This window comes from Scaptodrosophila lebanonensis, unplaced genomic scaffold, assembly GCF_003285725.1.
Source record: "Scaptodrosophila lebanonensis strain 11010-0011.00,11010-0021.00 unplaced genomic scaffold, SlebRS2 tig00001412-arrow-pilon, whole genome shotgun sequence".
NCBI lineage: Eukaryota > Metazoa > Arthropoda > Insecta > Diptera > Drosophilidae > Scaptodrosophila > Scaptodrosophila lebanonensis.
In genome coordinates, this window is record NW_022060739.1 from 11,829,559 (window position 1) to 11,854,763 (window position 25,205).

Here is a 25,205-nt window from a genome sequence, read left to right on the forward strand (position 1 = left end):
TTGATTCGTAGTGTTTAGAAACACCTATAGAGCTAGTATTCTACATATTTCAAAGCTGTATAACGATAAAGCCCAATTCTTACATGAAAAATAACATCCATCCACAAACATTTCTCTCCTTTGTCAAAACTATGGCTCAAGGTCTGTCCCGACTAGTTATAGGATTATAGCCGTGGACGATACTATACTTGTAGAGCTAGTATTCTATTTCAAAGCTGTAGCCCAATTCTGACATGAAAAATAACATACATCCACAACCATTATCCTACTTTAATAAAACCATGGCTCAGGGTTTGTCCCGACTAGCTATAAGATTATAGCCGTGACTCTTAAACAATGAACTACTCTGAAACGTGCTTTGATGATCTCTTGAATTCCATTATTAGACATTTGTTTTTTTGGGGGACAAATATTAAATAGTCTAACAAAGATGCTCGTCAACTATAAATAGATAGTCTGTCATGGAAATAAAAATGCTTGGTTGATTAATTACAGATTTCGAGAAAACAACCATTTCCTTTTGAGAAAGGGTATTTATGGTGTGTCAACAACAATTTATCAATTCAGCTGCGACAATTGCTGGCCAGTTTTTACAGTTATGGCCAGGAAAGCCATCCATGGGATGGCCTTTGTAGTAGCGGACCACCACCGAAAAAGTAAGTCACACGTTGGTTTTAAAGTCTGATTTGAATTATGAGATTTACTGCCGAGTCGTACCCTAAAAAACAAATAACAAACTGCTTACAATTGCGACTGAGAGGTTGGGAGGTTGAGAAAGATGTCTTTTATGATGACTCATCAGCGGCAGTGCGATAAGATCAATCAAAGCGACAAACAACCGGCCAAGCCACACGGACCTAACTAACTGGCCAAGAAGCAAGCAGTACTGCGGCCAGCCGCAGAGCTGTGACGGTCATAATAACGCTTTGAATACGAAAGTAGTCGACAAGTTTTGGACCGCTACAAAAAGTAAGAAGAAAACAAAAACATTTCGGTTTAGGTGGAACTGTGCGTTCGAACCGGCTTCGATTTCTAATTATTGGGGCCGCTCTCAGACCAGACGATGAGACGATCTGAGATGAGACGAGACGAGAGGAGAGGAAGGCGCAGAGGTGGTTGAGGCCTGTGGTTGGGTTCGCTTCATAGCTTGGCGGCGCGTGAGCTTCAAATTAACAGCGGAAATAGCTAAAGCGATAAGGCCAATAAAAATAACAAAAACTTTCAGCTCGTGTGTTAAAGCTGTTCCAACATAAAGGAGTTTGTTTTTATAATTCCAATTAAATGATATTGCAGCCGCTTTGCTCCGCTAAGCCCCACGAAAATGAGACATAAAAGGTGTTTTGGCTTACACCAATTATGCTTTTACCATTACCCCCGGAAAATAATGATGCCCCGAGCTCAAAGCCTGTTCAAACAAAGAGTTACTAGGTATGAAGAATTCTAAATATTCATGCGATTGATTGATGGAAGTTCCTGTCAAAATTTCTTATTTTCCAAAAATTTAGCAACGAATACAAACTACTTCGTAGATCTTCACTCACTTCCCTTTGCAATTTTAAAAACCTAGTGTTAAAATTCTAAACTAATATGTTTGTAGGATATAGGCACAAAGGAAAGAACTACTAGTCTGGCTATTTAGTTATAATCCTGAGCAGAACTAAACACAGAACACAGCGTTCTTTAAGCACTCAGAAATCCAGCAAGATTTGCCAAAATTGAGATAAATATTATAGACTAATTTATGAAAACCCAACAAGAAAACTAAATATGTATATTGAAGATGCAATGGAAATATCTCACTGGATTTCTGAAAACATATTCTATCCTTTTAGTTACAGGCTAGTGCAAAGTTTAAAGCTCGCTCCGCAATACTTCTGCTATTTAAAGTTTGATAACTAGTGATTAAGTTTTCAGCTCCAATAACTCAACGTCAGCCTGGATGCGGCGAACAAACAAAAGCCCTTTCAGCCGAACCCAACGTCAGGCAGCGAGCCGACTTTTTAAGGCGGCATATATAGGCCTGCTTCCTGCCCGCTTGCCCGCCTGCCTGTTTCCCTGCCTGTAGTTGGCTCGCTGGTTGCCTGCGGCTAGCAATCTGTCCAGACAGGTAGCTGACGTTATGAAGCATGAAAAGCTTAGCCAAGATAGACAACAGACAAAGCGTCTGCGTCTCACACAAAAGGCAAATGGGCTGGGTGGCGACTTGAAGTTTTCTCATAGGCTTTACAGCTCATTAGACAGAGGTGGGGAGTTCGATTTTGAATGCCTGGCACGCACCTCGGCGGCTTACCCACCGCCAAGAAAGACGACAATGGCTTGGACGGAGACGAATGCGCCTAGATTTTTATGAATCATCTGCACATCTGCATTCACATATCGAGCATGGTCATAACTACTCCGTTAATAGGCAAAGCATGTACATATCCCCAGCGAACAATTAAAGCGCACACAACAGGTTTATGGGGCCCATGATATTCATTTTTTCCACTTCTTCGCCGCCCGCTTACTTGTAAGTGATTCATGGCTCATAATACATAATACAAAACACATAACAAATTGTTACACGTGTTTATGGAAAGGTCTTGTAATGTTTTTAATTGGGCCTACAATAGGGCGTTCTGACTTAAATGAATCATTGCAAAATCTAAAGAAATGCACACCTGCCTGGAATTTCTTTACACCCGGAAATTCTAAAAAGAAGTCAAATATTGAAATAAAGCATCGATTATTATTATTATTCCATAGACTCTTCTGATCTACTTCCTTACACCCACCTCCTGTTAATATTCTAAATCGACGTCTAACTAGGGCACTAGCCACTAGATTATTCTAATTAAATGAATACGTATCCTGGAAACCATCTTAATAAGACTAAATTCTTTTTATGGTTAATGAGATTTTGGCTTTAAGACCCCAATGCTAAGATCGCGTTCATCAAACTTTTGGTTGGGGACTGCTGCATTTTTAACAAATTAAAATTAATAAATTAAATTACTACTTAAGCTTTATATTTTCCGAAACCTATATAGACAGAGGAACAGACGTATCGTGTCTTATCGAGTTATAAGTATTTATTTTCAACAACAGAACAATTCCATTACAGGCTCTCCCCTTTCTGACAGAGGGAATTAAGAACAGCAAGGCTCGCAGCTATCAGTGTGCGATTTTTTAAACCAAAATCGAAAGCAATTGGCGCCAATTTCTCATAAACTCGAAACTGCAACTGATTAATGTGGACCACCCGACATAAAGAAAAACACTCGAGCAGCAGCTAATTTGTTAGCATTGTTTTGGACGCTAATACGAGGAAGGCATTCGTTGTAATTCTACGAAATCGGATTTGTCCGACGCGGCATGCCACGGCGATTGCTTAAAGGTGTCAATTCGTGAAGAATTTAAATGCACATCTTGCGATGACTAATAATATATGTTGCTGCCCCGCTCCCCACACCCAGTCCAATGGACGTAGCACTCGTAAAACAAGACATTTCGATTTTTCAGCGGAAACGGCTTATGAACGCGTGTTCGTTGCTGGGACGTGCCACGAAAAAGTGAAATGCCTGCATGATGCATTGATTAACTGCACCGTTTTACATTATAACGACCCAGTTCAAGCACAAAAGAAAAGAAAACGACTCTAGATATCGGTTCTAAAGAGAGCAATCATAGATAATTAGTTAACAAATTCAATTAAGTCCCAGCTTCCTCGCTTCATTAGCTGTAGACAGACATGGAAGCGATAGAAAATAAATGCAAGTAAGCAGCACAGCCGGCTGCAAAATGTTTTAGAGTGTACGTTTGGACTATCTGAAGCCAATATTGAGTATTTTTAGCACTCTCGGACGCCAGCAGAGGGACTAGTCATAAAAACATGCACAGTTCCAACAATGACTACCAAGCGGGGCTACTGCCCAGCCATGGGTAATACTCGTATTGGGGACTGATAGCCCACACGCATTACAAAGCCCTCGCTTAACTTCACACTTTATGGGTGTGAAAGAGGCAGGGAGGTTGGTGGAGGGGGAGAGAGGGAGCGGGGGGCCCCATTAGTTGAGGCACATTCGCATGAAAGAAACTTTAAAATGCATGGCGCGCTCGTCGACGCCCCTCCTGGAAAATTGTTATTTACAGCCTTAATCTGCGAAAAATGTATTAGAGTGCGCGGCAACGAGAAATGTTTACAAACAAAGCCCTTCAATTAGCATACCCAACCGTTGTAGCGGAGGAGTATGGCAAGGAGGGGAGAAGGTGATGAAGAAGCTCGTCGCCAAAGCAATCAGCGTTGACCAGCAGGCCAGCAGGCTGCGATTTTTATGACAGGTTAATGACACGCCAGCTCTCGACTATGGCCGTCTATTAAAGAGCGAAATGCTGCACATACTCGTGCTCATATGTGTGGCGACGGGTGGCCATTAATCAAGGCTTAGTACATAGCGTATGGTCCATAAACATGACGTTCTGGACATCGACATGGACATGGACACGGACATGGACACGGACACGGATGGTGGTAGAGCTGGAGACGGAGACAAAGGCTCACGTCGCCGCCACCCGTAGAAAATCAATCAATTAATTGAACAATTTCTACACGAGTTCATCGAACCACAGTCGGGACCACAGACAGGCTGCGGAGTAGAAAAAGGACTAAAGCATATATAATGTGAGGGTGTGGGTGAGACAGTCAATGAAATGCTAGCAGCTGCTTTCCGTTCCCTTCAACTATCAACCATCCACCCACCCTTACCCCCAAGCAATAAAAGCTGCTCATTACAAAATATCACATTTCTGTTGCATAATTTTAGGCGTCGCCCAGCTCAAACAATCCAACATTAATTAATTCACAAGCGAAGAACATCATAAAACTGGTCTAGATTAATTTCCACATATTTACGAGTAGATCCATTTAAATGCTTATTTTTGCCATTTAGGTTGTGGTAGGGCTTACCTCGGTCCCCTAGTTTTGCGAGTGCTGTCAGAATAATCCTTTTAATTTCGGCTTGGCACACAGCTGAGGGTGCGGCCAGTGGTGGGCCTCAGTACGTACGTAAGATAGCAAAATAAAAGAACAACAACAACAACAACAACAAGCGAGCGACCGAATGAGCTACACTTGAAAACTTTTGCCTTGGGTGGGGCTTTTTTCGACGATTTTTTGTGCCCGTTCAGGTTCCGTTTGCAAATTTTTCCAACGACGCCGTGGAATTTGCGCCTTAAACTTGTGCAATTTTGTCAATAGACCTTTGCACAGACGTGTAAAGTTCTTTGCTAACTTAGACATATGTTGATGCTTCTTCGCTGGATTGGGATGGGAATAATTGGCTCCACAACGGCTATTTGAATACTACAGTATATACGGCGTATAACTTATAGAAATGGTAGCATTCTATCTGAACTGCCGTCCGTAAAACGTGACAAAAGGTAACAATTTCCAAAATAGGGGTTGGTGGTCGTTTTGCCGAAAAATGCACAAAATTTTCAAGGGTAGCACACAAAACTTTTCCGGTGTTTGAAAAACGTTAGAAACTCACATTTCGAATTCCGTTTTATTTTAGGCAAAGCGCTCGATTTTTTTCTTTTTTCTTTTAGAGAAAGTCGACTCTAAATATTTATTTATTTTTATTATTGGTATTACAGAATTTGAGAAGAAACGACCGCTTTAGATTTACGTCCGCACACACTGAAAACCCGCTAGAAACTCAAAGCAACCAACCGGCCAGTGAACCTCACAGCGCAGGGCGCATTCATCCAGGAACAACGGCAAACACACACAGACATACACAGAGACAGTTGGCAGGATATGCGACGAAATACAAACACTTCCAATTGGAATTGGCAAACGGGATAGCGGCTTTTGCTTAAAACTCTACAAACCTACCACCCTCGAGAGCGAGCTCAGCAGCCGGCTTCAGCGAACAGCTGCTGCAGGGTGTGTTTGCCACCCACCCACCAAGTGACGAGTGGAGACTGGATGGGATGTGAGCGACGGACGCCGACGATAACGACAGCCGAGTCGAGTCGCGCCGAGCCGAAGCAGACGAACTTGGTCGTGCGTTTGTTTTGATTCGAAACGAGCTGACGTTGGAGGGCGCATCATTTTTTGCGCACTAAAGCGCTGCGTAATACCGGCACCCACTTCCCCACCCACACATGCACACACCCCCTTTCTGTGACTCGCAAGTCGTGTGATAAGCGTGGCAAGACGCAATAAGCTTAACAAGACAGCAAATACAAATACAAATACATGAATTTAAATTTGCATACATTTTCAAAAAAGTTCAGATGGAACTTATGCCCAAAAAGGACTAATATGAAGAAACCCCTCGGACTCACCTGCACATTTTCCACATCGTAGTAGCAGAGCATTTGTTTGGTCAGCTCGAACCAGCGATGCTTGTAGTTGACGGGCGTGAAACGGTTTTTGTTCTGTGCCCGCTTCACCATTGAGCCGCTCTTCACAATATCGTAAAGCCGTTCCGACATTTTGGCCTCAATAGATTTGCTGCTGGACCGCAACGAGGCTGTGTGCAGCTTAATGCGGTCTGGGTAGCTCTGAGGGACGCGCTGCATTTTGCTGGTCATGTTGACTTATATGTATCTAAAAGGGTTGGAAAGAAATCCCAAAAGTAAAATGGTTTAGTATAACTCTCGTTTAAGATAAGAGCCGTACAGTTATAAAATGTTGTGTGATTAGGTTAAAAAAGTAAGGGATAGAATGAAACTTGTGGTAAAATTAAAGATGTTTAGAAACTATCAAATAGATAGATAGATCAAATAGATGGATAAAGGCACAGAGGGACTGAACCAACTACTGAATATCAAGTATAATAACAAATTATTCTTAAAAAGTATTATATTATTTGTACACACAAACATACAAAGAGTACAGGATTAACATATTCCAATGGTAAAAATCTGTAGCTCTATGAATATTAAAAATTAAAAAAATTAAAATAAAAAGGTATATACTTCATTGAACACTATTTTGCGGGCTTACGGCACTTCGAATTATCAATCGGTAAATGCGTATACAAATTCGGAAGCACACCCGTACGTAATCTCTAAATTCTTTGCGGCCTACCTTTTCTGAGATATTATATAAGGATTGAATAAACGGCACAGCATGCATCACCAAAACGACAGTTTACAACACATTTCGCACAACTCCAAATTTGAGCGCATTCGTGGGCGTGCGAATTTGATTTCGAATTCAAAGCTTGTGGAGGTTCGAAATAATATGTTGTGGGAGTGCGCGACACGATAAATAGACTGGGATTTCAATCACAGAACTGACGACTTTCAGCCACAGGCCAACGAACAGAAAACAGGGCTACAGCAAATCGAGTGATTAACTGGCCAATTAATTAGCACGACTAGGAAAGCAGTCTAAATGCTTCGGATCAGCTTACAATCTCGCATAAAAACCAGCTTTCAGATTGTCTGTGCGACCTTGACGCGAACCAGTCCGTTGGATGCTGCGCATGCGCTTACTGATTAAAGGATTATCTCCAACAAGCCCAGTCTTCCAAGCCAAGCGTGTGCGCAAACAAATGGCTCGTTGAGCCTGAAAACAACGCTCCGGAATTATCACACTTCAACAAAGGCAAACGAGTGAGCACATATATAGCTATATACACACACATATACATATATGTGTACATACAAGTATATGCAACAAAATGCACAGCGACAATGAAGACGACCAATAACAACAACAACAGCAACAATAATATAACAACAAAAAAAAACACCTCTTCCGATACGACAAAGCCCCCCCTCTCAAGCATGGCACTCTAATCGAGCAAAGCGCAAACATCAGCGAAGCACAGTGGCACTAAATATCGAAATATCAAGCTATAATTGTATTGCCGTATTAGTTTAATGTTCATATTGTAAGAATTATGAAACCGATTACAGGATATGTTCGCCATCGTTGGAATTTAAGATCTGTCCTGAACAATTCAATTCAGATATGAATTTTAGTTTTTGTGGCAATCTGTTCCACTGTGCGACTTGGGGACGCTTGGGACTCGAGAACGCATTGCCATAAGTAATAAAATAAACACGGCAAAGGATGGCGAAGACGTGGCATACGAAAAGGCATAAATCTTGGCCTGTGGCGGCGGGCGTAGGGTAATGTGCGAGACAACGGGCAGAACTTCGTTTAGCGTTGGTGTGTGTCTGTATATATATATGTGTGTGTGTGTGTGTGTGTGTGTGTAGGAGGGATAGGATCGGGGGGCGGCGGAGCAATAGGCGTGGCTGGCAACCAGTTGAGACGACCATCTTATATAAGTATGTATGTATGTACATGCACATATGCATGTATGTATGTGTATGTGTTTGTATTTGTCGTCGCGGTCGCCTTGACGTTGAATTTCGCCACGAAAATGGTTATGTTTAGTTTTTATTCTTTGGCAAATGTTTTATTTTTGTGCTTTCTGTTTACTGTCGCACTTTTTTGTGTGGGCTTAGCAAAAGGTGTCTATGCGTGTGCGCGTCTTTGTGTTAGCGGCGGGGGCGGGGGCGGGGGCGAAGACGAAGCTTAGCCGCAGCGACCGACCTTTGCAAGAATTTCAACAGACCAAACAAGTTTTTTACTTGAAAACTACATACATAACTAGCCAGTGGCTAATGGCTGGCGTGCTGGAGGACTGGCTTAAGTTTTTGTAGATCGGGCGCGTGCGCTTATCAACGAACCAACTGTAAATTCTAGTACAATGCATTGCGATACGAGAATCTAAAAATACACACACACACACAGAAACACATACATACATACATATGTATGCATGTAAGCAAGTGAATGATAATCAAAAAAATTATTGCTTTTGAGCTCGACTCATATTGCATTTTAACAGATAAAGAACATTATTTGGAACACCAACAAACCTTTTTATGCTACGAATGCAGATAAGAACACAAACGCGTTACAAATTTCAAGCTGCCATGAAATTTAAATTGTTTGAGAATGTGAGCACTCAGCGAGGAAATTCGCCTTACCACAACTACCGTTAATCGAGTAATTGAATCAAGGCCCGACACAGTGTAAATAACTTCACAACAAATCACTTTCGATTGCCCTTAGTCGCGTGCGCGCTCGCCACGAACTCAACGAAACGACCGACCGGCGTATTTAACATTTGCATACTAACGCACAGGCAAAAATTTATAAACAATTCAAGCAGCTGACGGCGAGTTTACACTAACACATGCGCACTCATATGGTTTGACATATGTACATATGTATGGCTGTATGTGTGTGACCAAACGCAAGCGCAACGGGCGAGTGCGATAAAACAACGATGTTTCAAGATTTGCCCAAAAAATTGTATACACCAATATAAGCATACCTTGCTTATACAACAATCTATTAACAAACCGCTAAATTTCAATAATTAACCGCGCTTTGCGTCCACTCGCTTATACCCGCACGTCCATTCAAACGCGGCGCACAATACTGAATGAAGTAAGGCTCGGCTAGTAAGGGCACTACAACCGAAACTTGCAAGTCTTTCTTCTGGTTTTCTACATAAGAAAACTAATTGGGTAAATTATATCAAGAGTAAAAAGTGCCAACACAGTTATTGAATTACGCAAATTAATACATTTTTATTATTACTTTGAATAAGAGTATAAAAAAGAGACGAGTTGGCAGCTTTGCCAGTGATTCAATTTCATTTTCAGCGCAAAAGAACTAGTTCCTTCTGTCGAACCATTATTCAAAAAGAATACTGTACACGTTAAACTTAAGCTTAGACTGGCCATAAAACTGTTTAAATATCTAAATGCGATGACCGATCTAATCTTTTTTATTGGAACCAGCAATGCGCCAAGCGCCTGTTAAATATCGCAACCAGATCATAAACAAATCCACGCCCATCTGCAGCCACGACCAAATGGGTGTGAGTTTTGATCCATCGATCTCGGTCCATCGTACAGCCACCTCAGACATAGGCAATTGCAGATGCTCGGCGAGATACAGCAGCTCAACATCGAATGCCCAGCGCTGCACGTGCAGGCTTTTAAATAGCTTTCGAGCAGTTGTGCGTGTGAAGAGCTTAAAACCGCACTGCGTATCACGAACGGACCGAACAGCGAATAGCCACACAAGCGTATGAAATCCGTGCATCAATATTGTGCTGTACCAAATAAAATCAAATTACATAATGGCCAGTATGGCTCAGCCGACCTTACCGAAAGAAGCTGCGGGTGGCAATAGAGTCGTCCTCTAAATGTGCGCGGGAACCAATTGCAATGCCATCGTGACGCCACTCTGGCGCTAGGCTCGTCAATGCCTCGGCCAGCTTATCGTAGTCCGCAAATTTTGTGGCTCCATCAGCATCAGCAAAGAGCAGTTGACAACCGCGGGAACTTAGCATGCCCTAAAAGGCCGCAAAATAAGTTTCATAATTTATTGCTGTCTGTTTACTTACCAATCGCACAGCGCCTCCCTTGCCGCGATTTTCGACAAGTTCCAGCACACGAACTTTATCGGCGCCATGCTTTTTCGAATACTTCAGTGCAACAGATACGGTTGCATCGCTGCTTCCGTCACTGACTACAATTACTTCATAGCTGAAATCAGGCTCTCGACCCGCCTTCTCCTCCAGAAATGCCAAGCACTCGTCAAGCATGGCCGGCACTGCGAAAGATAGTCATGTGATCATTATTACTCATCCACCAATGGCCCAATTTTGGCAAACGTACATCGATTCTCCTCATTGTAAGCCGGTACGATGACACTGAGCTTCAAGGCAGGCGTGTCTTCTATACTGGGAAATGCAACAGTTTTAATTGTGTTCGGATCTAGGTAAAATTGTTCATCTTTATGCCGTGTTATGTCGGGGTATGGTTTTGTCTTGTAGATAAGCACTGCCAGAGACTACAATATGCAAAAGCTAATTATTATCAACAATACAACAATGCCAATGAGAATTATTCTCTTACCACAACAGCGGTCACAAGCACTCCAGAGAGCAGATATAGTCCCAGCTCTAGCAGCGACGCCAACATGTTGCACTTCAGTTTAAAAGGATCTAGTGACTAGCTTAGACTACGCATCACTTTTTAAATTTGGGGGAGATAAACAATAAGCCACGTATTGTAACATACATCGACGTTCTTGTTAGCGGCGCCGCAATTCCACGAACAGCCGTATGAGTGCGAATGCTAAGTTGCCAGATCGATAAAAGTTGCACAGTTGGAATTCCATCGATGACTTGAGTGAGAGACAGTGCTGCCAATTTCGTTACTTTTCGCTAGCATTTCAAAAGCACCTGAAATGCGGAAATAATTTGAAACTTGCATGTGGTGGAAATTTGTAATTTGTGTTTAGAAAAGACAAAGGGCCTTGCATTAAAAATTCATTGTGCTGGTTACTGTTCTTTATTATTCCTGCATAAATCGTATTCTTATTGGGAGTTCTATTCAACAGGTGTCTCAACGTCCAAAACAATAAATATTTGGCGCGCATGCGCCAGATATACATATATAGCTATACATACCTTCTCAGCTCCAGATACACACAAACGGAATTTTCTACACGTTCTGAAAACGCGTCTGTTTTGCCTTGAATTTAAGAATTAAAAACTGTAAAGCATGCATATCTTGCTGCTTATCACAGTGGGACTGATCGTCTTAAGCAGTGGGATGATAGCCGTGGAGTCAAGGCTGCAGGCCAACGCTGGCGAGCTCTTCACATATAAAATCGAGCCGCAGTTGTTTAATTGGACTCATCAGGAAATCAGCGAAAAGTTCCGCTACAGACCATCGCTGCAGGGGTTTCCTGATATGCCCTCCTTTATGCGATATAAATATAGTCATGAATACCACGCTGGTTTTCTTTACGGCACACCTCCTGCATCCATGGCTGGCAAACAGCTGAACCTAGACATAGTGGCCATGAACCGCCAGAACTATGAGACACGCCATATAGTGCTCTCCATATTCGTGGCCCATAAATATCCCACGCCCAATGTGGTTCAGATGAAAATTGATAATCTCAATTGGGTGCATTTCATGGACAATGGTCGACTTATGGACTTACGCAACATCTTTCGCAACGACCTCTGGCCCGAGTCCACAGATCTGTCCGTGGTTTTTATGGAATCTGCGGTCAACATGGGCGGACGTTTGCCGCTCCGCCCTCAACAACGCGAGGGGTATGTATATTATTTGAATATTAAATCTGATTATTTCTTCGACGATTAAAAGTAATAAGGTCTGATCAGTAATTCATTAAATGGGTAACTAAATGTACTTCTATAACCACTCCCTAGCGTGATTGTGCACGTCGGAAGCTTAGCTCAGTTCTCATCGCGTCTCAAGGAGCTGCAGGAGGAGGTGCGTCCGCTCTATAAGCTGCCTTCGTGCACCTACAAGCGTACATCGGTGCAGAAGATCTTCGAGAATGTCGGTTTTAAATTGGACTGGTGTGCGTTTAAGATGGTGGGCGTGGAGTCGCCCACAGAGATATTATATCACAACCATGGCAGCGGAAATGGGCAGCAGAACGAGCCCACTTATATTGAGCAGCTGCGTAACAACGAACGCTGGCTGGGGATTGCTCGGGAGGATGTGCCAGTGCGGAATTATATTGATGAGTTCGCGTTTGCTTTCGCCATTCCTGGAATGATTTTTGCGGTGCTGGTTGGCATGCTGTCGGCGGTGCTTTGTTTTCAGCACGAAAAGTTGTGAGTGAAGAGAATTACTTAAAAAATTCAATGTTTTATGGTTTCTTTTTGTTTGTAGTTCCGATCCACATTCTGAGTTTTTCTTTAACAACATTTTTCACATTTGCGAAGAGTCATGCGCCAAGGCGCAGCCTGATTCCGAGCTTGAAGATGAGTCCGAAAGGTGAATTTTAATTTGTTGTCCTTTAAATGTTTATTTTCTTACGTGCTATGCTTTTTATTGTCATATTAATATTTTTTTTTTTTGTAGCTCCCTGCACTTGGCATATCCATCTACGCTGTCAACCGTTCAAATGGTTCAGTGTTTTGACGCCAAGCCCACGCAGCCAGTTACAACGCTTAAGAGCTTAAAAGATCCAAACTTCCTTTTAGACAATGCCAGCGTACGGTCCCTCAGGTAGGTTTAACTTGAATTGGCAATGCGTAAAGTTCTAATGTTCTTTCTTATTATTGCAGTCCCCTTAATAGCTTTTACCAAACGGATTGCGCCGCCGCCGGCGCTTATGCTCGACCCAAGCCTCCACCATATAAGGGCGGAACTTTGGGGCGCAATGGTGTGGATATTTGACAAACATCGCCAAGAGTGCTCTATTGTTGAAGGGAACGCTTTAAAAAATCCAAGTCCGGTCAACAATTACTGCCGCTGAACAATTAAGGAAGCATTGTCATCGTACTAGTATACATAGCGGATATTTAACTATTCATATCAAATTTAGCGAAGAATATACAATTTAGCTTGTTCCATTAGTTGCAAACACAATAAAGAACGTTTTTTTAGAAGAAGACCAATTTCTAATTATCCCATTTACAATTCACACCATTCGATTATTTCAAAAATGTAAAAAAAGTTATACTTTTAAAATCGATAGCAGTTGGTACCTTTGGCGCCAATAACTGCCATTCCCAATGCACATCATTCACAATAGCTAGCTTAGGCATTACGTGTGCCTAAGTATGTGTGTGTGTGTGTGTGTGAGAGACTACATTTGTTTATGTGTTTGTTGTCTATAATTCGATGGGAGTAACTGATAAAGCCAGCATTTGGTGAAAGTTGCACGTCGTCGGCATTACAACTATTCGAGGAAACCTTCTATTAAAATATAGTTGTTGCGCAATATAATAAATTAAATTGAAATCGCAATAGAATGGCGCTGCCACTTATTGGAGCTGTGGAAGAATTGGTCGATCAATTCGAAATAGACCTAATTAAGGTTATTTTTATTGTGTTCATTGCAACAATCGTGGTTTTCGGCAGCCTCATGACCCTCGTTGAAGCCCATCTGCCCAACAGCATACGACAATCCTTCCGCTACGGCAAGCACAGCCATAAAGGACCTACGGATGCGATTGTCAGTTACTTGGAGGTACCGAAGAGTTGGTTTAAACATTTTTACATGTTCTCGCTGGTGTGGTCATTGCTGGCGCTCTATCTGATTGCCAGCGTCATTGCTGGCCAAATCGAGGCGCCAGAATACGTGCTCAGATTTCTTGATTTCATTTCCGGCGGACGCAGCCACAGAGAAGTGCTGGTTGACTCGAATACAGCGCTCATTGGCACTGTGCTACTCACCTTGCAGTGCCTGCGGCGCTTCTATGAGACGAACTTCGTACAAATATTTTCGAAGCAGAGCAAAATGAATTTGTCGCACTATTTTGTGGGATATATACACTACTTTGGAGCCATTATTGCGTTGCTGTCCAACACGGCGGGCTTTGTGCGCGGTTCAAAGCCCAACGAGTTTTCTTTGGAAAATATCACAGTGCTGCAATCAATTTACATTGTCTTCTTTCTCTTCTCCTGGCATCAACAATTTGCTAGCAATCTTCTACTGGTTAATCTGCGCAAGGATGCCAAAACTGGAGCTGTGAAGACAGAGAAGCATCTGATGCCCACGGGCGGATGGTTTAACCTGATCTCCTCTCCGCATATGTTTTTCGAGGTGGTTATGTATTATTGCCTCGCCGATTTGTTCGCGCCAATGCGTACCTGGAAACTGATCTTCATTTGGGTGGCGAGCAATCAAACTGTGAATGCGCTGCTCACACATCAGTGGTACAAGGCGCAATTCAAGGACTATCCCAAAAGAAGGCATGCCATCATTCCGTTTATGCTGTAGTTGTGTATTGCTTGTCTTGTGTTTGTACAAATGTTTTAGTAGTGGAATTTATTAAAGGTGTTCTACACAAACACACACACGCACAAAAGTCGGTGTTGCATTCAATTTAAACTAGAGAACCATAATAACGCCCACATGAATTGAACTTCCTTGAAAAGGCGGAGCCTTCGACGACGGCAGTCATTCTATTTGAACAAGAAACTGTGCGGGGAAAAAAGAAATTTAATTAGGGCTTATTCTAGCTTTAAATAATACCATTATGCCTACCTATAAGGATAACCCTGCGCCTTCGAGCGAAACACGGATAGCAAGAAGGAGAAGAACACCGTTAACAGCACCAGACCGGCCATGGCCATTATTCGGTTCTTATTGTGGCCTTTCAGCGTCCCAGACTCGATTAGCAATATCATGCCGAGCACAATCATGGCATCTGAAAACAGGCGAGCATTAATTGAAGGCAACCAAAATATATTCGCACTTACTTAAGAACATAATGATGTATGTCTCTACCACCAGTTGGCCTTGCGATGAGCCGTGAATATAGGCCACACCGCCATTCTGCGTCTTATGCACCAATGGCGGACCTCTGATATGATTCCACATCTGACCCGAAATCATGGCGAAGCAAAAGAACACTGCAATGGCTCCCCACAGATTCTTGTTGTACAAAAACTCCAAATTGTTCCGGCGTATGTACAAAAAGCTGCCTACTAGGGCCACCAACGTAATCATAGCCACTGTTCCTGAATAATTCGGTGGGCGGAATATGCGTATCTGAATGTCCGTTCGCTCCGCCACAAACTTAGAAATAGCGTCGGCAGCAAAGCCCACACGGTGTATGTCCATTGTATCAGCCGCCTTTGGCTTCCCCTTGGCCGGAAAGTGCATAAACACCGGCGCCGTGTTCAGACGCAGCAACTGAAATACATCGGAGCCATCGTCGAAGTCAACCATCGCAAAGAATAGCTTGTTAGAGTATATGGGCGAGAAGCGATAAGAGTTCGCGGCAATGGTGAACTCCTCCAGAGCATGTCGACAGATTTGGCACTGGCGTTGCGGCGCCATTGCCGTCAGCATAACAATCATCGAATAGTTGCGTGGTGCGTTCTTCACATATTCGCGGAATTTTTGGCCATTCAAACGCAAGACTGGCTTTTTCATGTTCATTTCCACCAGGTTTTGTACTTTTTCCGGCAGGGAGAGACCGCTCTGAAACAACACACAACATGTTTATATTTTTATATATTTGGCTGCTTTTGCCGGTAGTTGACGTGGCCATCAAAATCTTGGTGGTGGTACCTTCTGTTTACTCTGTGCTGTAGCAAATATCATGCAGCCGGCGAGCACAAGCAGCGCATACAGGAAAGTGTTGCGCAGCAATTTCATGTTCGCAACGTAGGTGGTCAACAATTTCACTAATTGAAAGCCAAATCACAGCAATTAATACTATAATAAAAAATATTTCTTGCGTAGCTGCTTCATGCAGCTGATTGTGAATGGACAAACCAGCACCTGTAATTTGGCGCTGCCAGACTATTGTTTCTGCTGACAGGGATGCGAGCTCTAATTAAATATCGATATACCGGCAAATCCTGGTACTACCACATATTTGTGGTTCATAGTGCTGTGCAATCTAAAACAACTTTAAAAATTAGTCAGCGACTGCTTTCATGCACAAATATATAATTACATTTTAAAGATAAATAATAAAACTGATGTTTTCATAATTTACAATTTCAAATTGATATTGTACTTCTACACAAAAGGCTTCTGTTTCGAACCCATGAACTAAATCGTGTATTTAACTCAGTGGTTCGTATCTACGAACTCTGAAGTGTTTTGGTCAACGACGCGTCTGTATTCTGCACCGCATTGAATCATTTTTATTGTTTTTATGTTAATAGTTTTGTTCCCACTTATTTTACTGTGTATTAGCTCATCATGAGCGATGTTTTAAAGAGCTCGCAGGAGCGCTCGCGTAAACGCCGTCTCTTGTTAGCCCAGACGGTGAGTGATCTGTTTTGTTTTTCTTGCATTTTAATATAATTTTGGCTTAAATGCAAATGCAGCTTGGATTGTCGAGTGTCGATGAGCTAAAAAAGGTACTGGGCAACGCAGAAGATAGCAACAGCTACGCTGGCGGCGGCAATCGGCCGCTAAATGCGAGTGGACAACGGGATGAAGATGAGACCGGCGCGTCCTCGTCGAAAAAAACACCTGAGATTATTTACAGGGACTCGTCGACATTTCTAAAGGGCACACAGTCTTCCAATCCGCACAATGATTACTGCCAGCACTTTGTGGACACCGGCCAGAGGCCACAGAACTTTATACGCGACGTGGGATTGGCGGATCGCTTTGAGGAGTATCCCAAATTGCGCGAACTCATCCGGCTGAAGGACAAGCTAATTCAGGACACTGCGTCGGCGCCAATGTATCTGAAAGCCGATCTTAAGACTCTTGATGTAAAGACGCTGGGCGCCAAGTTCGATGTTATACTTATTGAGCCACCATTGGAGGAATATGCCAGAGCGGCACCCGCGGTGGCCACAGTGGGCGGAGCGCCGCGTGTGTTTTGGAATTGGGATGACATTTTGAGTGAGTGCCTTCATTATATCAATGTCTTAATTATATACTTGACTTCTCCCCACGCAGATCTGGATGTTGGCGAAATTGCCGCCCATCGTTCGTTTGTCTTTCTCTGGTGCGGTTCATCAGAGGGCCTAGATATGGGACGCAATTGCCTGAAAAAGTGGGGCTTTCGTCGCTGCGAGGATATTTGCTGGATACGCACAAACATTAATAAGCCGGGACACTCCAAGCAGCTTGAGCCGAAAGCTGTTTTTCAACGTACTAAAGAACACTGCCTGATGGGCATTAAGGGAACGGTACGGCGCTCTACCGATGGCGACTTCATACACGCTAATGTGGATATTGATTTAATTATATCGGAGGAGGAGGAATTCGGTAGCTTCGAGAAGCCCATCGAAATCTTTCATATCATTGAGCATTTTTGTTTGGGTCGTCGGCGACTGCATTTATTTGGACGCGATTCGAGCATTCGACCAGGCTGGCTGACCGTTGGCCCAGAGCTCACCAACTCCAATTTTAATGCAGAGCTCTATCAAACGTTTTTCGCGGAAGCTCCCGCCACGGGCTGCACCAGCCGTATCGAATTATTGCGACCGAAAAGTCCGCCGCCAAATAGCAAAGTTTTGCGTGGTCGTGGCCGTGGCTTTCCACGTGGACGCGGCAGACCCAGATAGGTACCATTTTGCATGAAATTGTTGAGGGGCGGCTTCTATTTGTTATAGAGCAAAAATTTATGCTACGAATAAAGCTAAACTAAAACTAATGTTGTAGACTGTGATGATTATGAAGATGCCTCATATAGACTTCCAGCTCATCCTCGCTGTCTTCGCTGCTGTGGACAGGCTTCGCCGACTCAGTAGCTTCTTCATTGTCGCTTGCCTCGAAGTAGGCATCCTCCTCATCTTGTTCGATTTGCTTTAAATCATCCAGCAACGCATTCTCGTCCACTGCTGTATAGTCGAAGTCTTTGTCGTCGCCGCTAATAAAACGCTCCTTCATGATGCTCATGAATTCATGTCGGAGCAATTCGCGCTCACCAGGATAGTAACAAGCAGGCTTTGCACTATTATTTATAGAATTCATTGTTGTGGCGCGACTCGTGGAACAGGCAACTGGCTCGTCATTATCGAATCCACCCCACTGTTTGCGGCATTCTGCTGGTACCTCGAACTCTGGATTCGTTGTTGCTGGCTCAGATGTTTGTGGCGCTGTTTCTTCCCTAACTTGTTCCAGCAGCTCGTCACGCTGTTTCTGCTCCAGCGTGTGCATAAGTATGCCAGAAAAAGTGGTGCTACGCACATCGTAGCTGTCTCGCTCTTTCTTCTCCTCCTCCGTCATATACTGGCCAACAAGTTCATCATACAGCTCGGGTGCACGCTGCATCATCTCGTGCTCACTGAAATACTCGCCCTGGTCCAGCAACTGCCTCATTGCCACATACCGTCGGTTTTTCACGCAGATGCTCCGCGTCTGCAGTTTACGTCTAAAATCCTCCAGCAGCAAGCACATGTCATCGAAATCCTCCGTTGGCTGAAAAGCCTCTGATGACTGCAATCCAACTGCCAAGAAATCATCAATTTGGCTTTCGTTTAGGTACTGGCCAAAACGAATAAGAAAGTTTTTCCGGTTCCTCTTGAAGGCGTTGTGGGCTATTTCTTGTTTTTGCGCTGGCATTAGTTCTGGATCGTCGATTTGTTGGGACTTAAAAATTATTTTGTCGTTGCTGGCAAGCGACTTAAATATGCAGACGAGCTCGTCCGGAAGCTCAGTATTGTCCGACGCTTCCGAATTACTACTTCCCGTCGTCATACTGTAATATCTTGATTTCTAGCTCATCATATCTAATTTCTTTAGAAATATTAAATACAATTACTTATTTGGGTGTACACTAGGACACAAATATTATTGCTTTACAAACTTCCCAGACAAAATATGAGCAAACGTTTCCTTGCAAAGAATTGTTTGTTATGAAGTATCGACTAGAAATGTGCACAAATGTAGTCGAAGTAGTCCATAATCGATAATTATAAAAGCTGGCGGGTCATATAACAATTTTAAAAGTTTAGCTATAAAATAGCTATAGTTAGCACTATAAAAGCTTAACACGTATTGAATTTAAATTAGAAGTAACTGCCAAGTTGCAAAAAGAATTGACAAACCACACATAATAACAGATGATAACGTTAAATATATATCGAATATTCTCAAATATCGATATAATTCAAATAATTAGCATCGCTATTATAAACAACATACGCCGCAACGGCGTTCACGTTCTCACTTTATTAGTCATTGTGCCTAATCGTATTTTATCAGTGCAAGAAAGGGATTTTTTCACGAATTACTTATCGCGAATGTGGGCGCCGCTTAAAACAGATGACTTCTTGTATAGAATCATATAATGGTCAACAAACTGCATTGATCGGTGCTTAAAGGGAAGATTTTCTTCATGAAACAATTTCACAATTCAACAAGATAGTCGATATGGATTGGAACATTAAGTGGAATTGGACGCAGTTTTGTTCCACGGGCCTGAAACCATTTGCCAACGACACCAAAGATCTGTTGCCATGTTTTCAGGAAACTGTGCTCCAGCTCCCCGTCTACACCATCTTTGCAGCTATATCCGCCTACAATTTTGGCAGCCTCAGCAATGGACTTCGAATAGCACGAAATAAAACCCAACTGCGAATGCTAACGCTGCGTGCCCTGTTAAGCATTGTGCTATCCCTTCTTCCTGTATGCAAGATCTTTGTGTTTTATCGAATGGGGGTGCGGCTGTCGGCTGTAGATGTGCTGGTAGTGTGTGCAGAGTGTATTATGTGGGCGGTCCATTGTGGTAAGTTAAAAGCAAATATCGCGTTTAATTGATACCTATTCTATTGATGATATCGATTGCAGGTTACTTACTTTCGGCCCGCCACTTTGGCAGTCTGTGCCATCGGGGCACGTTGCTGCTGAATGTTGTGTGGATCACAGTGCTCGTTCTGGACGGGATCTGGCTACGTACGAGTCGTCACTTTGACTGGTGGCCCTGGAGTCTTATCACATTGCTGTGTGACTTGCTCTATGGCTTGACACTACTACCAAAGGGTAGCGCTGTGGTTGCGAGGTCAACAACAGGGAGCGGAACCGAACAGGATCCGCTGCTGTCGCCCCATCGTTACACTCAGTTCGATTTCGAGCTAAGCGAGGCGCATTTGGGTCACGCGCAAGACGAAGCCAATTGGGCATCGCGGTTCATCTTCCATTGGGTGCATCCGTTAATTGAGAAGGGCGTGGCAGGCAAGCTGCGGCGCATCGAGGACCTGTTCGATTTACCAGATGCGTTAAACATAAACCGCCTCAGCGAGAAATTAAATCTGGCAATAAGTCAGTCTCACAGTTTGCTGCGGGCCCTTCACAAGTCCTTCGGCGTGGAGTTCTATTTGATTGGCGTGCTGCGTTTTGTGGCCGATGTGAGCGGCTTTGCAGGCCCGCTGCTCCTGGGCGGCTTGTTGTCACAACAACCAGAGGGAGAGGAAGGCAGGGCCTACTACTATGCCGTCGGACTGTTCTGCAGCACTTTAATCTCCGCGCTCTGTTCCACACACTTTGACTGGCGCATGGCCATGATCAACATGAAAATGCGGCTCGGAATGGTCAGTGTTATCTATCGAAAGGCACTGGAGGCAAGGGGCTTACGCGATGCGAGCCCAGATATACTGAACCTTATGTCCACCGATGCCGATCGCATTGTCCACTCGTGCATCAGCTTCCACTTCTTCTGGAGTATTCCCTTCAAGCTGTTTACAACACTCTATCTTCTGTACACCCAAGTGGGCGCTGCGTTTATAGCGGGCCTGCTATTTGCCGCTATGCTGATTCCAATTACTCGTTGGCTGGCGAAACGAATTGGCATTTATACCACCGGTCTGATGCAGGCGAAGGACGCGCGCCTCGCTGCAACCACAGAAACTATGCAAGGCGCCAAACAGATCAAGACAAATGCCTGGGAGGACATTTTCATATCGAAGATACGCAGCCTGCGCTCGGAGGAGGTGAAGTTCATTTCAAAGCGAAAGTATTTGGATGCCATGTGCGTCTATTTTTGGGCAACCACGCCAGTCCTTACGTGTTTGTTGACCTTTGGTGTATCCGTTTTGATGGGCCACCCGCTGGTGGCCTCGACAACCTACACCAGCGTGGCTCTCTTGAATATGTTGATAGGCCCGCTGAACGCCTTTCCGTGGGTTCTGAATGGCCTGGTCGAGGCTTGGGTCTCGCTGCGCCGCGTGCAGGAGCTCATTAATATTCCCAATCTGGACTTATTAAGCTACTACAGTCCCATAATACGTGGCAGCAATGATATTCAAGAAGGTGAGACGCTTCAGGACCCAAAGCCGATCATCTTGCAGCTGAAAGGTGCCAGCTTCGCTCATTACGGCGATAAACAGGACTCGAGAACTAGTCCCCTGTGCTTGAGGGACGTGAATGTGAGCATCAAGGCCGGCGATCTAGTCTGCATTGAGGGTCCTGTGGGAGCTGGCAAGAGCAGCTTTATTTCGGCCATTGTGGCCGGTCTACGATGCATGGAAGGCGAGGTTTGCGTCCAAAATCTGCCCACAGGATTCGGCTATGTGCCACAGAGGACTTGGCTTCAACGCGGCACCATACGTGACAACATTGTCTGGGGGGCAAATTTCGATGAACAGTGGTATAAAACAGTGCTACATGCTTGCGCCCTTTACGATGATATTGCGGCCTTGGGCGGTGATTTGATTGGCGTTGGTGAGAATGGTCACACGCTTTCTGGCGGACAGAGGGCAAGAATATCATTGGCACGCGCCGTTTACCAGGATAAGAAGGGTAGGTGAAGTCCTCTATTCAAATCCTATGGAAGTTCTCATCCAGCTTTCCTTTTCAGTGTATCTGTTGGACGATGTGCTCTCCGCTTTGGATGCGCACGTGGCTAAGCACATCATCAAGCATTGTTTGCTGGGGGTGTTGAAGAATAAGACACGGATTGTGGTCACTCGAAGCACACAGCTCTTCTTCCATGCTAACCAGATTCTGAATGTGCGCGATGGCCAATTAAGACCCAGCGACTATATGTCAGAGAGCATCGACTTGAGTCTGGAGGCGGACGATCTAGAGGAGCCGGACTCCGTGCGACGCCCATCCGTGGAGCTGCCGCAACTGCAAAATGAAGAGGACAAGCAAAGCCTGGACAGTCTGTTATTGGAGGTAAGGTGACAGCTAGATAGTTGAAAGAAGTTGAAAGATTGATTTGTGATTCCAGGAATCGCGCGAATACGGCTATCTGTCGGCCAGTGTGTTCAGTTGCTATTGGCGGGCTGTGACCACACCGCTGGCACTCTCCGTTGTGCTCTTCGTACTACTTATGCAAATATCGCGCAACTTGAGCGATGCCTGGCTAGCTTACTGGGTGACCCAATCCACGCTGGATGGCAACAAGAACGACACGTCGCTGGCACACGAAGTGATACCGGTTGGTGTGGGCAATGGAAGCTTGCCCACACACACCACAGGCTACTATCTGGGTATATTTGCTGGCATAGCTGTGAGTAACTCGATTCTGACGCTAGTGCGTGCCTTTCTGTTCGCGTACGCGGGCATAAAAGCGGCAATTTTGATACACAACAAGCTCCTCAACAATGTCATGTTTGTAAGTAATAATTGCTTTTTATACCCAGTATCCGACGAGTCAAAACGATATACACTTGTCCGTCTGTATGAACCTCAAAACTGCTTAAGCTTTAACAGGTAGGAGGACGAAACTTGGTTTGTAGACTTGTATTTTCCATATACACTGCAAGTTTATCACAAATCGTATATAGCATCAAAAGTCAGTGTGATTTTTTTAGTTGAGTGACTGCGGCGGAGATACGGGCGGGTACTGGGTATACCAGAGCCGGACCTAACGTTCTACTCGTTATAAAATGTGTATTACTTTCAGGCAAAGTTCAGCTTCTTTGATGTAACCTCGGTGGGCCGTATACTGAATCGTTTCTCCTCAGACACCGACACTGTCGACGACTCACTCCCCTTCATTCTGAACATTATGCTCGCACAGCTAGTGGGTTTGATTGGAGCTCTTTTTATGAGCTTGTATGCCATGCCCTGGTTGGGCTTGGTGGTTATTCCAATGGTCCCCATCTACCTCAATCTACAGCATCGTTACCGGCACGCCTCGCGCGACATTAAACGGCTGTCAAGCAACGCGATGTCCCCGCTCTACACGCACTTCACGGAAACTTTGCAGGGTTTAACGACCATTCGGACAATGCGGGCTAGTTCCCGATTTCAACGCGATTTCCATGCCAAGCTGGAGGAGAGCATAAAGGCCCAGTTGACGTCCTCGGCGGCTCAGCAGTGGCTGTCCCTTCGGCTGCAGATGCTCGGTACGTTCTTGGTCGGCGGTGCTGCCCTCTTGGCAGCTATCACAGCCTCGCACACCACAAATCCTGGCCTAGTAGGTCTCTGCATTTCGTACGCGCTTACCATTACTGGCCAGTTGGGTGATCTGCTCTACGCCGTGGCTGAAACGGAACAGGAGTTGGTAGCTGTGGAGCGTTTGGATCAGTATCTGCAGCTGGAGGGGGAACAGAACTCGAATGGCAGCGCAGATCCACCCTTTGGTTGGCCCACACAAGGCGTGCTTAGCTACAAGGAAGTGGAACTGGGCTATCGGGAGCATCTGGCGCCGGCTCTGCGGGACATTAGTTTCGTGACGGAAGCCTTCGAACGGATTGGAATTGTGGGACGGACAGGAGCTGGTAAGAGTTCCGTGTTGGCGGCTTTGCTGCGCGTCGCACCACTCAGTCGTGGCGAGATAAGGCTGGACAATGTGAACCTAAAGACGGTGGCACTAAATATTTTACGCGATCGTGTGGGTGTTATCACCCAGGAGCCCTTCCTATTCGAAGGTAAATCTTCACAATAAAGAGTCGAACTACTTCTTAATACATTCATTACAGGCACGGTACGCGAAAATCTCGATCCACGACGAATCTGTTACGACTCGGAAATTTGGCATGCTATCAAGAATTCGGCGGCCACCACTTTGTTGGTCCAACAATTGGGCGGCCTCGATGGGCACATCGAGAAGTGCGGCAACAATCTGTCCGCCGGTCAACGACAACTGCTCTGCCTGGGTCGGGCGTTGCTCAAAAACGCCAAAGTTCTTTGCATTGATGAGGGAACATCCAACTTGGACGATGAGTCCGATCTGAGCATGCAGCAGGCTCTGCGGAGCGCCTTCAAGAGCTGCACTCTGCTCTTCATAGCGCATCGACTTCGCGGTCTGCAGAACATGGATCGCATCATAGTTCTGGACAACGGTGTGATTTGCGAGCAGGGAAAGCCACAAGAACTGGCCGAGAACACGGCCTCCATTTTCCATGGTATGCTGAAAGCTCAGGGCATCAGCCTCGAAGAATTCTCCAAAGTCGGGCATTAAACAAAGAGCGATTCTGGTCTGAATTCGATTGACGAATTGCACCCTTAATCGGTGTATAATTTGTTGTTTGTTTTGTGCATTTTAAATGCTATTATAACATAGCTTAGCTTAGTTAGTTCGTTATTTATTGTAAATAAAATTGTAATATACCAAATAAAGAAATTGACGCAAAAGAAAGGGATCCTTCCCAGTTCAATTGTTAATATTTAATTTAAAACTATAAAAAGTCTAGCGTTTAAATCTTTAACGAAATGCAAGTAATAATTATTAATTATTACCTTCATTTGGAAAGTTAAAATCCCTGCAGTACTGTTCAATAAATTTATTGTTAATCATAGATAA

The 25,205-nt window shown here is 44.3% G+C and overlaps 8 protein-coding genes across 9 annotated transcripts in view; 4 read left to right on the forward strand and 4 right to left on the reverse strand.

Moving 5' to 3' along the window:
* LOC115631989 (tyrosine-protein kinase Btk29A) overlaps positions 1–9,295 on the reverse strand; it is a 53,769-nt gene extending 44,474 nt beyond the window's left edge. Inside the window, exons 1-2 of the mRNA XM_030528916.1 lie at positions 8,890–9,295; positions 6,331–6,595 (exon numbers count right to left, since the gene is read on the reverse strand). Of these exons, the coding sequence (XP_030384776.1) occupies positions 6,331–6,579 (249 nt within the window). The 5' untranslated portion in view covers positions 6,580–6,595; positions 8,890–9,295. The remainder of the gene's footprint in view (positions 1–6,330; positions 6,596–8,889) is intronic.
* Positions 9,296–9,740: 445 nt separating this feature from the next.
* LOC115631626 (dolichyl-phosphate beta-glucosyltransferase) lies at positions 9,741–11,148 on the reverse strand. The gene is made up of 5 exons (XM_030528433.1): positions 10,948–11,148; positions 10,708–10,882; positions 10,434–10,642; positions 10,195–10,382; positions 9,741–10,139 (listed from the first exon to the last, which is right to left on the reverse strand). Exons 1-5 carry the CDS (start codon positions 11,011–11,013, stop codon positions 9,800–9,802), a joined length of 978 nt encoding a protein of 325 aa, XP_030384293.1. The 5' UTR covers positions 11,014–11,148; the 3' UTR covers positions 9,741–9,799.
* Positions 11,149–11,587: 439 nt separating this feature from the next.
* Positions 11,588–13,404, forward strand: LOC115631763 (epsilon-sarcoglycan). Of its 2 annotated transcripts, XM_030528598.1 has the most exons (5): positions 11,588–12,161; positions 12,279–12,692; positions 12,751–12,855; positions 12,943–13,089; positions 13,149–13,404. In XM_030528598.1, exons 1-5 carry the CDS (start codon positions 11,599–11,601, stop codon positions 13,258–13,260), a joined length of 1,341 nt encoding a protein of 446 aa, XP_030384458.1. In that variant the 5' UTR covers positions 11,588–11,598; the 3' UTR covers positions 13,261–13,404. The 2 variants fall into 2 exon arrangements, with proteins under 2 accessions (XP_030384458.1, XP_030384459.1); XM_030528599.1 differs by lacking the exon at positions 12,751–12,855.
* Positions 13,405–13,714: 310 nt separating this feature from the next.
* Positions 13,715–14,897, forward strand: LOC115631089 (polyprenol reductase). Its single transcript, XM_030527737.1, has one exon. It carries the CDS (start codon positions 13,838–13,840, stop codon positions 14,807–14,809), a length of 972 nt encoding a protein of 323 aa, XP_030383597.1. The 5' UTR covers positions 13,715–13,837; the 3' UTR covers positions 14,810–14,897.
* Positions 14,826–16,283, reverse strand: LOC115631088 (tumor suppressor candidate 3). Its single transcript, XM_030527736.1, has 4 exons — positions 16,109–16,283; positions 15,292–16,018; positions 15,077–15,239; positions 14,826–15,010 (listed from the first exon to the last, which is right to left on the reverse strand). The coding sequence occupies exons 1-4, from the start codon at positions 16,193–16,195 to the stop codon at positions 14,995–14,997; spliced, it is 993 nt and encodes a 330-aa protein (XP_030383596.1). The 5' UTR covers positions 16,196–16,283; the 3' UTR covers positions 14,826–14,994.
* A 392-nt stretch (positions 16,284–16,675) lies between these two features.
* LOC115631307 (N6-adenosine-methyltransferase non-catalytic subunit) lies at positions 16,676–18,143 on the forward strand. Its single transcript, XM_030528022.1, has 3 exons — positions 16,676–16,816; positions 16,879–17,407; positions 17,465–18,143. The coding sequence occupies exons 1-3, from the start codon at positions 16,751–16,753 to the stop codon at positions 18,073–18,075; spliced, it is 1,206 nt and encodes a 401-aa protein (XP_030383882.1). The 5' UTR covers positions 16,676–16,750; the 3' UTR covers positions 18,076–18,143.
* LOC115631308 (coiled-coil domain-containing protein 97) lies at positions 18,094–19,335 on the reverse strand. The gene has a single exon (XM_030528023.1). The coding sequence runs from the start codon at positions 19,208–19,210 to the stop codon at positions 18,161–18,163; it is 1,050 nt and encodes a 349-aa protein (XP_030383883.1). The 5' UTR covers positions 19,211–19,335; the 3' UTR covers positions 18,094–18,160.
* Positions 19,336–19,691: 356 nt separating this feature from the next.
* LOC115631736 (multidrug resistance-associated protein 7) lies at positions 19,692–25,026 on the forward strand. Its single transcript, XM_030528574.1, has 6 exons — positions 19,692–20,240; positions 20,303–22,249; positions 22,308–22,627; positions 22,683–23,069; positions 23,361–24,330; positions 24,382–25,026. Exons 1-6 carry the CDS (start codon positions 19,886–19,888, stop codon positions 24,861–24,863), a joined length of 4,461 nt encoding a protein of 1,486 aa, XP_030384434.1. The 5' UTR covers positions 19,692–19,885; the 3' UTR covers positions 24,864–25,026.
* The last annotated feature ends 179 nt before the right edge of the window (positions 25,027–25,205 follow it).

What these genes read in the sequence shown, in the direction of transcription:
- LOC115631626 (XM_030528433.1), bottom strand. Translation starts at nt 11,013, where the DNA reads ATGTTGGCGTCGCTGCTAGAGCTGGGACTATATCTGCTCTCTGGAGTG. An exon ending in TTACAATGAGGAGAATCGAT is followed by an intron (nt 10,643 to 10,707) that starts GTACGTTTGCCA and finishes TATCTTTCGCAG; the next exon opens with TGCCGGCCATGCTTGACGAG. An exon ending in GCCACCCGCAGCTTCTTTCG is followed by an intron (nt 10,140 to 10,194) that starts GTAAGGTCGGCT and finishes TATTTGGTACAG; the next exon opens with CACAATATTGATGCACGGAT.
- LOC115631736 (XM_030528574.1), top strand. Translation starts at nt 19,886, where the DNA reads ATGGATTGGAACATTAAGTGGAATTGGACGCAGTTTTGTTCCACGGGC. An exon ending in TATGTGGGCGGTCCATTGTG is followed by an intron (nt 20,241 to 20,302) that starts GTAAGTTAAAAG and finishes TATCGATTGCAG; the next exon opens with GTTACTTACTTTCGGCCCGC. An exon ending in TCCTCAACAATGTCATGTTT is followed by an intron (nt 23,070 to 23,360) that starts GTAAGTAATAAT and finishes TATTACTTTCAG; the next exon opens with GCAAAGTTCAGCTTCTTTGA.
- LOC115631088 (XM_030527736.1), bottom strand. Translation starts at nt 16,195, where the DNA reads ATGAAATTGCTGCGCAACACTTTCCTGTATGCGCTGCTTGTGCTCGCC. An exon ending in CAGCACAGAGTAAACAGAAG is followed by an intron (nt 16,019 to 16,108) that starts GTACCACCACCA and finishes GTGTTGTTTCAG; the next exon opens with AGCGGTCTCTCCCTGCCGGA. An exon ending in ATACATCATTATGTTCTTAA is followed by an intron (nt 15,240 to 15,291) that starts GTAAGTGCGAAT and finishes GCCTGTTTTCAG; the next exon opens with ATGCCATGATTGTGCTCGGC.
- LOC115631763 (XM_030528598.1), top strand. Translation starts at nt 11,599, where the DNA reads ATGCATATCTTGCTGCTTATCACAGTGGGACTGATCGTCTTAAGCAGT. An exon ending in TGTTTTCAGCACGAAAAGTT is followed by an intron (nt 12,693 to 12,750) that starts GTGAGTGAAGAG and finishes TTTTGTTTGTAG; the next exon opens with TTCCGATCCACATTCTGAGT. An exon ending in CTTGAAGATGAGTCCGAAAG is followed by an intron (nt 12,856 to 12,942) that starts GTGAATTTTAAT and finishes TTTTTTTTGTAG; the next exon opens with CTCCCTGCACTTGGCATATC.
- LOC115631307 (XM_030528022.1), top strand. Translation starts at nt 16,751, where the DNA reads ATGAGCGATGTTTTAAAGAGCTCGCAGGAGCGCTCGCGTAAACGCCGT. An exon ending in GTCTCTTGTTAGCCCAGACG is followed by an intron (nt 16,817 to 16,878) that starts GTGAGTGATCTG and finishes ATGCAAATGCAG; the next exon opens with CTTGGATTGTCGAGTGTCGA. An exon ending in GAATTGGGATGACATTTTGA is followed by an intron (nt 17,408 to 17,464) that starts GTGAGTGCCTTC and finishes CTCCCCACGCAG; the next exon opens with ATCTGGATGTTGGCGAAATT.
- LOC115631308 (XM_030528023.1), bottom strand. Translation starts at nt 19,210, where the DNA reads ATGACGACGGGAAGTAGTAATTCGGAAGCGTCGGACAATACTGAGCTT.
- LOC115631089 (XM_030527737.1), top strand. Translation starts at nt 13,838, where the DNA reads ATGGCGCTGCCACTTATTGGAGCTGTGGAAGAATTGGTCGATCAATTC.